The 15,587-nt window shown below is 41.0% G+C and overlaps 1 protein-coding gene across 1 annotated transcript; it reads right to left on the bottom strand.

Annotated features, from left to right (window-relative positions):
- Positions 1–14,056: 14,056 nt before the first annotated feature.
- On the bottom strand, positions 14,057–15,203 carry LOC149837304 (beta-1,3-galactosyltransferase pvg3-like). The gene has a single exon (XM_090008012.1). The coding sequence runs from the start codon at positions 15,201–15,203 to the stop codon at positions 14,112–14,114; it is 1,092 nt and encodes a 363-aa protein (XP_089864138.1). The 3' UTR covers positions 14,057–14,111.
- Positions 15,204–15,587: the final 384 nt, after the last annotated feature.

A 15,587-nucleotide genomic window follows, 5' to 3' on the forward strand; every position in this document is an offset into this window, starting at 1 on the left:
TCTACAAATGTCAGCTCCATTTTCTATGCAAAATTTTAGGAGCCTAGACTCTGTCCCAGCTGACATAATGCATATAGGATTTAAGTATGGTTTGGTAGGACCATATTGAGGAGATTATTGCATGCTCACTTAGACTTAGGTCTGAAATACAACTCTCCTCAATCTAGAGATTGAATGAAAACAATGTATGCAAGTGTATGCTTCTTTATTATTAAATTTTATCTCTTTAAGACTCTGCATTAGAGCCATCTGGTTTATTGCATGTTGAACATGTTTTCAAAAAACATCCCTACCTATATTGTCCCGGTCTTCACGTTATTGGGTTGTCTCACTGAACCATAGTTCGGGAGAGAGCCTCGCAATTGGACCACTTATTTAGGTTAACATCTCCCTACCACATACTTAAGGGTCATAGTTTGAAGTATATCGGTAGGTGCTCAAGGATGTTGGGAAGCTATTACCTTAGAATTGGAGAAATATTTCTATGCCACGTACTTCAAGCTTTGGCTTGAGTATATCGGCATACCTTGATTGAAATCAAATGATCTAAACCATAGAGTTAGGATTAAGGTCCTACAAGCCATTTCAAATATTGCATTTAGAGTCAGCTTTTAGGGACTGTTGTTTGTACAACTTTGATTATGTGATGCTTGCTTATTTCTTATATATTTTCCAGAAATCCTGGGCATCTTATTCAAAATTTCCCCTTTATTTTTAAAACCCAGGTTGTATATTTCTTTTTTCTTTCTTTTTTCATAATTTTCTTAAACCCTGGACATTTAAAAAAAAAAAAGATTTTCCTATATTTCTCAAAATCTAGGTATATATTTTCTTTTTCTTCATAATTCCTAAAACCCTAGATATTCTTTTTAAGACTTCCTTGTATTTTCATAAAATCTAGGTATATATATTTTTTCCATATTTCTTCAGAATTATTTTTTAAAATCCTAGATATTTGTTTTTAAAGTCTCCTTCTATCTTTCAAAAGTTCAGGTGTATTTTTCTTTCCTTCTTTTGATTCTTTCAATATCTATGATCCTGCCTACAATTTTTCAAATTTCATGCAACACAAATCTATATCCTTTTATGTTCTATACGTGCATACATGGTTCGGTAATATAAGTAATTGATAAGTGCAGACAATTTGATCTAGAGTTGCAAAGAGAACTTTCACATCTCACTGATGCAGAAGTACAAAAAGAACGTGAAACTAAGTTTGTGGCATGATTGAAAGAGTTGGTAAGGACGATGACATAAATTATCTTCGTGTAAACAATAATAAGTTACTTAATTGGTCATGATCACAATCATTGTTTATGTTTGTAGGTCCGCCATGGTGATGTTAAAGATCAAATAATATGTAATTTATAAAATGGTCTGACTAAAGTTGTGTAATGTTACAACGGGTACATCATAAATGGTTATCGATTCTATACAAAAAACTACGATGTAAACAAATCAATGATGAATAGTGACTTGTGTATCAAGGGTAGCAGCTACGGTAAAAATGAACATGATTACTATGGTGTTATAGAGGAAATAATGGATTTGACTTACTTAGGCATAAATAATAGGGTAACTTTATTCAAGTGTCATTGGTTTGATCCTACTGCAACAAGAGTCAACAAAGCCTCAGGCATTGTGGAGGTGAATCATAAATCAAGGTTTGAAACATATGAACCATTCATATTAGCCTCACAAGCTCAACAAGTTTACTATACTTCATATCCGAGTACAAACAATTCAGATTGAAATGAATGGTGGGCAATTTGCAAGGTGAAGTCCAAACTATACCCCGAGTATGATCAGTTACAGAAAGACAAGTTAACTGAAGAGAGTGATTACTATCAATCAAATGATATGTATGACTTCTCTTATGGTCACGATGTCGCACATGATATGCTTGTCATATCTCCATTGGTCGATGGAACATTCATAGAAGAATGTGATCCAAATGATATACCAAGTGGATGGGCGGACAAAGAAGAAGAAGAAGAAGATGATGAAGAAGAGGAGGAGGAAGAAAAAGAATATGAAAGTCAAACAAGTGATAAAGAAGAATTCTTGAGCTAGTGAAATAAATCTTATAATACAAACCTATATTTGATGTGAATGATTTGATTTATTTGAATGTATTGCAATGATTTGAATGATTTGAAGGTATTGCAATGTTTGAATATATTGCATGACATTTTTTATTCTTTGATTATGTATCTTCGATACATATATAGTTGTAATTTGAATGTATTGTAATGTGTTTGAATGATTTGAATGTATTGAAATATTTGATGTGAATGATTTGAATGTATTGAAATGATTTGAAGGTATTGCAATGTTTGAATGTATTGCATGACATTTTGTTAAGAGGGAGAGAGATTCCTGGAGGAGAGACAGAGAGCAAGAATGAGGAGAGGAAACCATGAGGGGGTCGATCCCCTATGGCCCCTTTATAGAAATTTCCAACTCTTAATTAAAGAGTTGGATTCCTTTAAAATACTTCTTAATTAATCACGATAGATCTAATGGGGAAGGGGGGGGGGGGGGTTGGTAGAATTCTAACCCTAAAATACTTTACCTAATTAACCTTAATTAAGCCTAACTAAGACTTCTAATGGTTTAAAAAAAATCTCAAATGTGGCACCACCTATGCGGGTCCACATTTGGTTTTTAAAGCTTTAATTACAAGTTAAAAACAAGGCTTAAAATACTAAGGTGAAAATAGACTTTTAAAACTCAATTTTGACTCTTTCAAAATTCTAACCTGGGCAAAACACTGACTAAATCTAAACTAGCCTAAACACTTTCAAATGTGGCGCCACCTAGTGTGGGCCCCACTTGTTTTTCAGAAAATGATTTTGAAAATAAAGGTTTTTTAACAGAAGTTAAAAAATGACAGATGGGTTTGAAATTAAAAGTTTTATATCAACTAGAGTCCTAAATGAGTTGAAACTCTTTCAGATGTGGCGCCAATTGTGTGGGCCCCACGTCTGAGTTTTTGAAAAGGTTAGAATAAAGGTTAAAAAGAGTTTTTAAAACAGATGAAAATAAAAGCAAAGAATAAATTCAGGAAAATTAGAGTTCTGAACCAACTAAAACTCTTGACTAGAGTCCTAAAATTTTGAAACTCTAAATATATTCGATACGTATAGAGTTATGATTTGAATGTATTGTAACGTGTTTGAGTGTTTTGAATATATTGCAATATTTAATATGAATTATTTGAATGTATTGAAATGTATTGCAATGATTTGAATAATTTAAAGGTATTGCAATGTTTGAATGTATTACATGATATTTTTTATTCTTTGATTATGTATCTTCGATACGTATAGAGTTATGATTTGAATGTATTGTAACGTGTTTGAATGATTTGAATATATTGCAATATTTGATGTGAATGATTTGAATTATTTAAATGTATTGAAATGTATTGAAATGAATTGAATGATTTGAAGGTATTGCAATGTTTGAATGTATTGCATGACATTTTTTATTTGTTAGAATATGGTTCGTGGAGGTTACACTGGTCGATCTCCCAATGATAACCAGTCTCAACCTTCATCTTCATGGGCTGCTTCGATAGGTACATCATTTAACTAATTGTATACTTGATTAGTTTAAACACGCGTTGTGTGAATTTATAACTCATTTTTTTACAGATGATGTTTCGCCTGCACATGACTCACCTACACCAGTTGTTCATACAAGTCACGAGACAACGTTGGATGCAGAGTCTTCTCAGTCTGACACAAGAAGACTCATTCAAATAGTGTATATCGATAATCGACCATAAGTATTTCATTTTCACTTATCCTATACTTATCTTATAAATATTGTATATTGATAGTTAATGTGTATCAATTCATGTGTAACGCGATGTTCGAGCCACAAGAAGTAATACAAGAGATTATGAATTTATTAGTTCAACATCTACCAGGACCGATCACTCAATAAAAAGAGTACCCGAATGAGATGTTGGACAGATTCTGGTCCTTATTCATAGTGTATAATCATTTCTCATAGTTAATGTATTTCATATTTAAGTTTTTGTTATAGTCATGTCTACTAACTTTTTGAAAATATTTATAGGCTTTGAATCATTTCTTGACTACGATGGAGGAGCAGGATGCGAGGAAGGTGTAGGAGAAGGTGGCTGTCAATCGATTTGCAGACATGTTGCACAATATGAAGACTGCAACAAGAAAAGTATTTGGCAGGATAGATGATCCACTGTAGTGGAAGAGCCATGAACCTCCTACTATCAGGTCAGATGTTTGGGATGCAATGTGCGATAAGTGGGCGGGGCATGGATTTCAAAATTGCTCAGCAAAGGCTACACAAAACTGAGCGAAAATGCCTGATGCCCATCTACACACAGGTGGATCTAGGACTTTTGGGAGTCACCTGAAGAAAATGGTAACTCATCAATCTATATATTGTCAATTTTATAAGTATTATTGCAAACATGTTAAATAATTCTTTTATCATTTAACTTCACAGGAAGCAGAAAAAGGAGGCATTGTGCCATAAAAGGATGTGTTTGTTGAAACACATAAACGTAAGACCACGGGAGAGTTCGTATCAGAGAAGGCGAGAACGACAACAATATGTATTTATTGTATTAATAAACATTGTAATATACAAGTTATCATAATTATTGTAATTCTTAATTATTAATTCATACTGTAATCATTACTTTGTAGGAGTCATATGAGTTTTTTCTTGTTTGTGACAAATGTTTTTCGTCGCTATTTACAACCAGTGTCCAATTTGGCGATGGATTAGGGACGAATATTAATCCATCGCAAATGTGAATCGGCTAATGTTTTTGTGACGGATTTTGATTCGTCGCTAAGTCTGTCGCTATAATAGAGACGAAATTAGCGACGGATTGTAATCCGTCGCAAAACTAAAATCTTCGTATATTAACGATGGCCTTGCGATGAATCATGACATTCGCTAATTTTGAGCAAATTAGTGACAAAATTTGTGATAGATAATTTCCGTCGCTAATTAACGCCTATAATTTTGCGATGAAAGTTATCCGTCGCTAAGCCGACGCTGATCCATCGCTAAACTGTTTAGCGACGAATTGAGGTCATCGCTAATCCACAGATTTCTTATAGTGTTACCACAATTGAAAAATAATATGAATAACATGAATTTAATAATTGAAGCATTTATTTGCTTCACACGTGAATTTCTAGATCATTCTATAATCCCAAGTTAGTACTCATGGCTCAATTATATTATTTCATGTATGTTTGATTAGCAACTTACACATTCCATATATTATGCAAATACAAATTTCGGGCTAAGTACCTAAAACAAATTCAAACATATATTATAAAGTTATTATAGAGGTTAAAGAATCACTGATTCCTGCGTATCCAAATGGAATCAAACCTCCCATAGTTTCATTCAAAATAATTTATTTAAAAATTTGGCAACATCTTACTATTTCAGATTATACGAACTAAAAATCAAATAAGGTATAAGAAGCATACATTAACTTTATCACGTATTTAGGTACGTGTTTAAAATTATTTAAAAACTAATAATTATCATAGATGATGCAACATTAGACCTAGGGTTCATTGTGTTTCCCTATAAATACTCATTATAGGGATTTTTGAGAGATCACCTAGAGTTGATCAATAAAATTTGTATTTTTGTTGTTTATACAATTTCTTTCAGTATTTTTTATTTTTCTTGATTTTTGTGCATAAAAAAATTAAGGTAGAATAGTTTTCTCATAAATCGAGTCCTCTCGATTTACATCACAATCCTAGCTAAATGGATAGTCTAGGTTCAAATTTTATGAGTGGCAGCACCTTCATTACAGGTGAAGCAAGGTAATTTTCTGGGGGTAAGGGGCGCGCCGTAGTTTTATGCCGTTGAAAATGCGACGTTAGGTTGACAGCCTGGTCTCTAATTCAAAGAGTGGTTTCTCCGTTCTTCCTTAAAAAAAAAAAAAAATCCATTAATTGGACCGAGTACCTTGCAGAGTACTCGTTTTAATTAATCAATGGATGCCACACATTGAGTCATTGGAAAGGGTGTGGGGATGGGATGTGTGGCCTCCATACACTCGGCCGGTAATGGCATCGTGCCTTCCTCTGAATTTGAGTATACCGAGGAGTGAAAAGTGGGTTATTGTCAACCTTCTCTACATTTTTTTTAGTTCTTCAACACACGGTGCTTATGAATAGTGACAAAAACGCCTGTTGGTTATAAAAGTTTTGATTGAGGAAACAGTCACCCTTTAAAAACTGGGACGACTCATCAAGCTTCATATTACATATATTTGGCGTGTTGAAAGTTTCTTGGTCTCCAATCCTTGGGAACTAAGACTTTACTTCCTTTGCCATGCAAAATAACCAGACGACTTCCAAGTTTACCTATAAAAATTCCTCATAGATTGTGTGGTGGTATTGTTAAAAACTTGATCTAGATTTAATCCCCACCAGATCCGATTTGGAGAGATCGGAGGCAAACCCGTAGACATCAAGCATTGCCTGCTAAGGTCAAACTGGCAGACGCTTTGGGACCATATACTGCATTATTTCAAGTTGACTTGACTTTGTCTACACTTTGTAAATCTTTGTAAATTATTTTTTTAGACTCCAAATATCATATTTTCATCTAAAACACATGATTTAGGTGTAGATTCCTCATAATTCAACCATGCCCAATACATGTATTTATGGGTCAGAATTGCGAAAAAAAAAATACCTAAAGGACAGAAAAACCCATTTAGCACATGTCAATTTCCCATGCACCTGCCCATTTTTTTCTCTCTCTCTCTCTCTCTATATATAGGGGAATGAAAACCTCCCCCAACAAAAATTTTTGTTGGTGTTTCTTTCAAAATTCTGACCATGGAGATGTGTTCAGCATGATTGATTTACTATAAATCTATACTTGGATCATGAATTTTGGATAGAAAAAATGGTATTTGGAGCGTCAAAAATTTATGAAAATTGTATGTTATTGATTTTGAAACATATAAAAACCTATTCATACATCGGAATCAAATACTTCAAGAACTAATTCTTATAAAAACAAGCATATAGATCTTACCTGTACTGTCGGAATTTTGAAAAGATTACCTAAAATCCTGTAAGACATCTATTGGAGAGGTTTGGATGTATATATATAGTTAATCTAATATTAAACTAGTTGTAATTAACATATTTTAAAACATTCTTAAAATACCAACTTTTAGAAGTACATGACTACTTTTTGGGTATTATAGGTCCTTTTTCTTAGACGGAGAAAGCTGGGGTTAGGCGGACCCTACCTGTTTATTGAAAGAAAACTAATTACATTAACGTTTAGAAGAGGGAGTCCAAACTGGACTCATTTCAGACAGTTGCCTATTTTGTGTCTGAAAAACGATGTTTCTGCTCTGAAACGGTAACAACCTCCCTATTATCTGAATCCACAGGTCTGGGTGAAGATGCAGCACCCACTGAACGACGTTTTTGAAGTCGTTCAGAATGGTCCGATTTATTGGTCGTTCCTTGTTCACCTGGGCCAGTCTTCAACATCTTGTAGAAGGCACCCACCTTATATCGATGCCGGAGTTGAGATGAGATAGACATGCCGGTTTTGTTGGGTCGGGTCCAGCCTCAAGCGGGGACCCGATCCAAATTAACTTGGGTCGCCTTGCGCAATGAGGGCCTCGATCATGCCCTAAGTCTTTAATGTTTTTTTGTGCATGCTTTCTTAAGGGTGTGCAAAGCAGCATCGTGTGGAGGCTGTGGTTCATCAGCGTCAGGCAGAGGATAACCCGCGAGCGAACACCTTTTTCGGGGTCGACCTGGTGCTTGAAGACGCACTGCGTGAACCGGCGGTTTTCTGCACGAGGTGAAGATCATCTTGTGGCATCTGCGGCAGTGAAGACGAAGTCGTCTGAGGTCTGCCTTGTAGAGAAAGTGCTGCAGGCACGCAGCAGAGGGCAGGGGACAGCAGCTTGCCGTGTGCACGAGTTATGTGCGTTGAGGAAGCAAGGAGCATCTTCCCATATTCACTCGGTGATATCTCTTTTATGTTTATCTCATATTGTTTATGGTGATATTGAGATATTTTGTTAGAGAGTTGGCTTTGTGTAGCATCTCATTGAACAACTTTGTTATTTCACCGATTACAGTGGATTTATCTGGCTGCCCCGTGGATGTAGATCATCTTGATCGAACCATGTAAATCTTGTCTTGTGGATTATTTGTGTTTCTTGTTTCCGCTTTATTGCTTTGTACAAATTGGGCATTTGTTTTATTGCTGCGCAACAAGTGGTATCAAAGCAGAGCATACGAGTGCCTAAGTGGTTGATGTGTTGGAGAGCCTTTGGCCGGGTTTCTCTTCATGTTGCCAAAGCATGTTCGGAGCACCGAAGTCGGATTGTGATGCTTCATGGTGGAGTTAACATGAAGGCTGGTTTGTTGGAGTGAGATTGGCTATGTGGAAGGCCAACTATATAGTCAGCTCAGAACAACAATGTGCAGTTTCTGTGTGGGCAAGAAAGATCGTTGTTTTCCTTCATGCCTCGAAAGCTTTACGAGGCACAGTGACGTACAAAATGTGTGTTTAAACAGGAATGAATCCTTTGGGTCAAGTCGACACTGAAAGGGCAGTGTTTGCTTATTGCGAGCTCACCAACCACCAAGAAAGTGCCTTATGAATGAGGGCTCATGCGCGACAGAAGGTCGCAGTGGATTGCGGTGGACCGTTGTTGGAGTTGCTAGAGGCACGCTGAGGTATGGGACTCAGTGTGTTCGAAAGTTGCGACAATTGCGGGTTGAAGCCACAGTGTAAGCACGCCTTTGGGTTCAAAGGGTGCCTTGTTTGGTGAGGGCAGTGCGAGGAGGTGCTCGACTGTCGCTCTGTGTTTGGTGAGTGCAGTGCGAGGAGAAGCTCGACTGGCGCTCTGTGTTGAGGGCAACGCGAGAGGGAGTGCCTCGGTTGTCGCTCGTGTGTGCCGGCATACTCTCCACGGACCACAGTCAGGATGACAGGTGGTGTGCAGACCGAGTATGGCCGAAGTGATGCAACCTGAAGTGACCGAGCCAATGAGTGGGCAATGAGGGCTTACAGGGGAGTCAAGTGAGTTGGTTGAGGGCAACGCGAGAGGGAGTGCCTCGGTTGTCGCTCGTGTGTGCCGGCATACTCTCCACGGACCACAGTTAGGATGACAGGTGGTGTGCAGACCGAGTATGGCCGAAGTGGTACAACCTGAAGTGACCGAGCCAATGAGTGGGCAATGAGGGCTTACGGGGGAGCCAAGTGAGTGTAACCTCCAAAATGGGCTTCATCTTGTTTTGGCGGTCTGTGTGTGAACCGCATGGTCGAGTGGTGAAGTTGGGGCGAATGGGGGCGCCCGAGTGTGAACTTGGTGGTGTGCAATGAGGGCACACGTGCAAAGCGTGCTGAGACGACAAGATGCCGTGCGGGCATGGGAGACCCGCTTGAGAATGGGGACTACGCTGGGGTCCCGTGATTATGAAAAGAGAAAAGGAACTGAATGGGAAGGTGCACATCATCCGGATGAATTGCGTTGTCGAACGGAACTCCATAGATGTTAAGCGAAGAGATCGTCGAGGACGACGATGGTTTGAGTGGAGGAGAATGTTGCACCTAAAGTCTCGGAGAGCCTTGCGACGTGCCATAGGTATGGGACTTGGTGCGGTGCATGGGGTTGAAGAGACGTATGCATGCCACTAATAGTGCCCTGTGCCTAAGCTTGGCACTGGGCTGTGCAAAGGGGTGTGGCATGTGCACGGGTTGGTGCAACACAAGTGCTGAAAAGGTGTGTGCATGTCACTGATTGCGTCATGTGCCTGAGCTTGGCACTAGATAATGGAAGGAGTGTGTGACATGTGCACTGGCAAGGTGCAGTGCACATTCATAAGAGGCGCGTGCATGCCACAGATGGCGTCCTGTGCTGGAGTGGGGCACAGGGCTGTGCAAGGATTGTGGCATGTGCACAGGTGTGGTGCAGTGCAGATGCGGCAACAGATGCATGGATGTGTGTGAAGTGCAGTGGAAGTGCCCCAAGAGTGATGGATTGGTTGGTTGCGGCGTGCATGAGGTAGTCGGGCCAACCCCGTGGCAAACAGGCCTTGCCCATGTGTGCAGAGTTTGGTGCACATGCATAACAGTGGTGTCGTGTGTTGCACAGACCATTGTCATGCGTTGTGCATGTGGCGTGCGAAGCACATCATGCGGTGGGCACGTAGTTGCGGTGAGCATGGTCAGAGCTTGGCATGTGCAGCAATGTGCGCAGTGTGGGCACAGTTGCGTACACAATCTTTGAGGCGATAATCCAATGAGCATTTGAAGTTGTTTGGGGCCAAGATCGAAGATTCACCGTGTAAATGGACTATGGGGAACACGTGGGTGAAGGCGGATTTGAAGAATTCCGAAGTTGAGAAATTTATGGTTCCCCAAGTGTTATTCGGGTTTCTCTTGCTGGCAGGGGCCTGGCTCCTAAAACACCTATATAGGGGACCTCCTGTTTGAGCTGTGTGGCACATGTTGCAGCAGTTTGGCATAGGCACCCCCTATATTGCACGGGCAGCACTGGGAGTGCATGGGGGTGTCCGTGTGTAGTGCAAATCCCTCATGGGACGTATGCAAAGGCCTTGGGTGCGCGGCTACGCGACTCTTGGTGCGGCGGTGCGATCCCAACCGTGCATGGTGGCACGGGGTTGTGCAAGTGAGTGCACAGCGCCAACGAATGAGTTTGGGTGGTGCTTATCGCTATGGCATGGAATCATCAACTGGTCTTCGGACTGGGGGTCGAAAGACCTGGTCCCTTCGGTGGTGAGGTTATGTTGGGGGCGTGCCCATGGGGCTGCGATCTGCTCCATGGCACGCGAGGCTAAGGCATCTGTGCGTTGTTGGCTCAGATGGTTGGGCTCTGATACCAGTTGTCACGGGCTAATTTTCCAAGGCCAAATTTTTCGCATTTCAAGCCAAGGAAGGCCCGTGCGGCACTAGGGACCTGCTAGTCAGATTTTGGGCATGAAGATCATGCGAGATAGAAAGACGAAGAAGTTGTGGTTATCTCAGGAGAAGTACATTGAGAAGGTACTTCAAAGATTTCACATGGACAAGGCAAAGCCTGTCAGTACTCCTCTTGCAGCGCATTTTAAGTTGAGCACCAAGCAGAATCAAAGGATAGAATCCGAAAAGAAAGATATGGAGAAGATTCCCTTTGCCTCAGCCACAGGCAGTCTGATGTATGCTATGGTATGCACTAGACCTGATATTGCTTATTCAGTTGGACTTGTTAGTCGGTTTGTTTCAAAGCCAGGAAAAGAACATTGGGAAGCAGTTAAATGGATTTTGAGATATCTTCGTGGGACTAGCAATTTTTCACTTTGTTTTGGAGCAGAAAAGCCAAATCTTGTTGGCTATTCAGATTCAGACATGGCAGGAGACACAGTTGGGAGAAGATCTATATCTGGTTACCTACTTATACATGCAGGTGGTGCAGTTTCTTGGCAATCCAGGCTTCAGAAGTGTATAGCATTATCTACTACTGAAGTAGAGTTTATTGCAGCTACAGAGGCATGCAAGGAGTTGTTATGGATGAAGAGGTTCATGCAGGAACTTCAGTTTAATCAAGACAAGTATGTTCTTTACTGTGACAGTCAGAGTGCAATACACCTTGGGAAGAATTCTACTTTTCATGCAAGCTCGAAGCATATAGATGTGAGGTATCATTGGATACGTGATGTCTTAGATTCAAAGAAACTTGTACTTGACAAGATCCATACTGATGACAATGGTGCAGATATGATGACTAAAGCTTTACCACCTGGGAAGTTTGAGACATGTCGTTTCATTGCTGGAATGGAACGACCTCCTTTTAGTCGATGAGCAGAATGTTGGTGGGTGAGCTTCTTTCAAGGGGGAGCTTAAACCCATAGGTGGACCTTGGTGGTCTAAACCGTGAACATGGAATTTGTCAGTTGTTTTTCCCTCTCTTGAGGCTGGAGGGGGAGTTTGTTGGGTCGGGTCCAGCCTCAAGCGGGGACCCGATCCAAATCAACTTGGGTCGCCTTGCGCAATGAGGGCCTCGATCATGCCCTAAGTCTTTAATGTTTTTTTGTGCATGCTTTCTTAAGGGTGTGCAAAGCAGCATCGTGTGGAGGCTGTGGTTCATCAGCGTCAGGCACAGGATAACCCGCGAGCGAACACCTTTTTCGGGGTCGACCTGGTGCTTGAAGACGCACTGCCTGAACCGGCGGTTTTCTGCACGAGGTGAAGATCATCTTGCGGCATCTGCGGCAGTGAAGACGAAGTCGTCTGAGGTCTGCCTTGTAGAGAAAGTGCTGCAGGCACGCAGCAGAGGGCAGGGGACAGCAGCTTGCCGTGTGCACGAGTTATGTGCGTTGAGGAAGCAAGGAGCATCTTCCCATATTCACTCGGTGATATCTCTTTTATGTTTATCTCATATTGTTTATGGTGATATTGAGATATTTTGTTAGAGAGTTGGCTTTGTGTAGCATCTCATTGAACAACTTTGTTATTTCACCGATTACAGTGGATTTATCTGGCTGCCCCGTGGATGTAGATCATCTTGATCGAACCACGTAAATCTTGTCTTGTGGATTATTTGTGTGTCTTGTTTCCGCTTTATTGCTTTGTACAAATTGGGCATTTGTTTTATTGTTGCGCAACAGGTTTTAGAATTAGAGTCCTCACCCACTGGGGGGGGGGGGTTATTCTCTTTTCGGGTCAGTATTCTTGCATAGAACGTGAAGGAACGACCAATAAACCTGTTTTGGAACCAGAGTCCTCACCCACAGGGGGAAATAGTGGACGTCTGTTTCAGGGTCTCACTGTTCGTTGGAGCAAACTGTGGCAGGATTAGATCTCTGATTCGCTGAATGGGCCTGTAATGGGAGAGAGGGAGAACATGGGTGGTTAGGAAACTGCTCCGCCCTGACCAGGGAGGGAATTGAAAAATCAAACACCTTTCTCAAAAATGTAACTTTATGAATACATCAAATTTACTTTTTATATATTTTAAAATATACCACTTTTTAAAGACAATTTAATCATTTTAATATGATTGAATTCATCTAATGTTAAGCACAATTAATTTAATGTTAGATTAACCACATATATATATATATATATATATATATATATATATATATATATATATATATATATATATATATATATATATGAGGTTATTATTTAGTGTTATTGAAGGCAGGGAACTATTGAGCTAGCAATCATAAGTTAAGTTCAAGCTTGATCCACTCAATCTAACCATATAGATGTGTTTAGCATGGTTTCTTGTTACGGATCAAAACTTGGATCGTGTTATTTTTATAAAATGTGCAATGTGATTGAACCTGATCCAACATCTAAAGCAACCGGGTACATCCTTAGGGTGAAATCTACACCCCTCAAACCTCTGCAATATGTCTTACGTACCATGCCACAGCAGCAAAATGACAACAAAGAAACAAACGGTCGAGGCAATCTTTCTTACATTTGCAGAGATGAAATCTGTTAGACATCACTGTGCCTTGAGTCGGTAATCTCATTTTTTTGTTTAATTTCAACTTTTGCATTGAGTGTTTTTTGTATCAGAAGTCACATGCGTGATCTTCATATGCTTTTCTTCTAGTAGTCAAGATACATTAATTATGTTAGTATTGCAAGAAAAGAAAAAGAAAAAAAGAAAGGCCGCTCAAAAAACATACTCTAAGTGGATTTCGATGATTAGACCGTTTTTCAAAGAATATTATGCCCATAATGCATCAAAAATTTTCACAGATAAAAACAAGATTTTGCAACAAAAAATTATTCAATGAAAGCATGCTTTCTAGTGAACAAACCCTGATAAACACATCTATAAGATCTGCATAGGTTACACACAAATTTTAAGTTTCCACTAGATAGTATGGTACTATCAACCGCTGTGGGTGTGTTTTAAACTAAACCAATCATTAATGCCAATTTAGAAACTCGATTGATGATTGGAGCATTAATGCTGTCAAAGAATGATATTCTTATTTTATTATCTAGAACTAATACATTGAAATCCGGCCCATAATAAATTCTCCAGAATAACAAAAAATGCACTAGGGAATATGGTACAACGTGGAGGGCTTGAGGTCCTTGGTGAAGTTGAAGTAGGAGATTGTACGTATCCAGTTCTCCGTGTCCTTGACGCGGTGAATGGCGACGGTATTAGGAATGAAGTCATGGGAGCAGGTGTTCTCAACATGCCCTCCTGGGAAGTCATACATGGTCGGCTTATTGTTGTACCTGTGCTTAGCGACCTTCCCAGCCCTGAACCAGTCCCCCACCAGCAGGTCCTCCGGACCCACTTGGTGGCTCTTGGCGTAGCTCGAGCCCCTGATCCACTCGGCCAGGTCCCATGACACGATGTAGCCCATACCGGACATGTAGTGCGTGAAGGGATCCATGTTATTGCAAGGTGATAGGAAGCCATAATACACATCCTCTCTGGGTAGATCTTTCAAGGACTCCTCTAGGCCATCCAGCCGGATGAAGGTATCGTCGTCGACCTTCATGACATAGTCGTAAGGCGCTGGCCGGGTTCCGGGTGGTGAGCGGAAGATGTCCGGCATGCTCGAGAAGTAGGTGTAGGTCTTGCCATTGTCCATGTTCTCGGGGCAGTTGAGTATGATAATGTCGTCGAAGCGCTTGATCTCGAGGGCAATGATCACTCGGTGCTCCTCCTTGGTGAGATTGCAGAAGACGAACTTGACGTCGATGTGGGCGATCTTTGGCGTCTGGAGGCCATAGACGAGGCGGAGGAGATTCCGGCGCTCGTACTTGTCGGGGAGGGTGAGGATACCGATCAGAAGCCGGAAGGCAGGCAGCGGCGAAGGCAGTGGCGGTGGTATGGTGCAGTTGGTGGCGGGTGCAGTTGGGAGGTCGTGGGAGGCTCGGATGTCGAATTTGCTGAGCGCAGCACGGCCTAGCGCAGAGCGGCCGGCATTCACTACAGACTGCTGCTGCAGCTCGTTCATGGAGCAGAAGATGCAGGCAAGGAAGACGAGGATGAAGAAGAAGATGGCCATGACGACACGTGCCGCTGGGCTTCTTTCCCGGCGTTTCTCCATCGAGTGAAGGTGAGTGAACCAATAGATCTCAGTGGACATAAAACGATGGAGAGAAAAGATCTCCGTCTCTGTAGCCGCCATGGGCGTGTCCTATTGCCAAGTTGTCAACTATATGAGGAGGAGGCCATCTTTTGATGCAAGCCTGCTGCATAATGCAGCAACTCAAGGAGCCGTCCATCTTAAGATGAATGGTCCACACAATCGTGCAGTTAAACTGGAGTCAAGTCAAACTCGATATGACGCAGGGCCTCGTATCACTTGCAGCTGGCAACGTAGCATGCGGTTCCCAACTCATCTGGCTTGATCCATAGCGTTTTCTAAATGAGTAGGTAGGGTTTGGAAATGAAAAAAAGCCGCTTGTGGCTAGGCTCGGCTGGGCTTGTCAAACGCTTGTTTGTGCTTCGTGAAGTAGGCTTGCAAGCAGATCATCGGCTCGCTTAGCCGCTCATGAGAGAGGGTGTTTGA

The sequence above is a fragment of the Nuphar pumila genome, chromosome 5 (assembly GCF_984573655.1).
Source record: "Nuphar pumila chromosome 5, dmNupPumi1.hap1.1, whole genome shotgun sequence".
Classification (NCBI taxonomy): domain Eukaryota; kingdom Viridiplantae; phylum Streptophyta; class Magnoliopsida; order Nymphaeales; family Nymphaeaceae; genus Nuphar; species Nuphar pumila.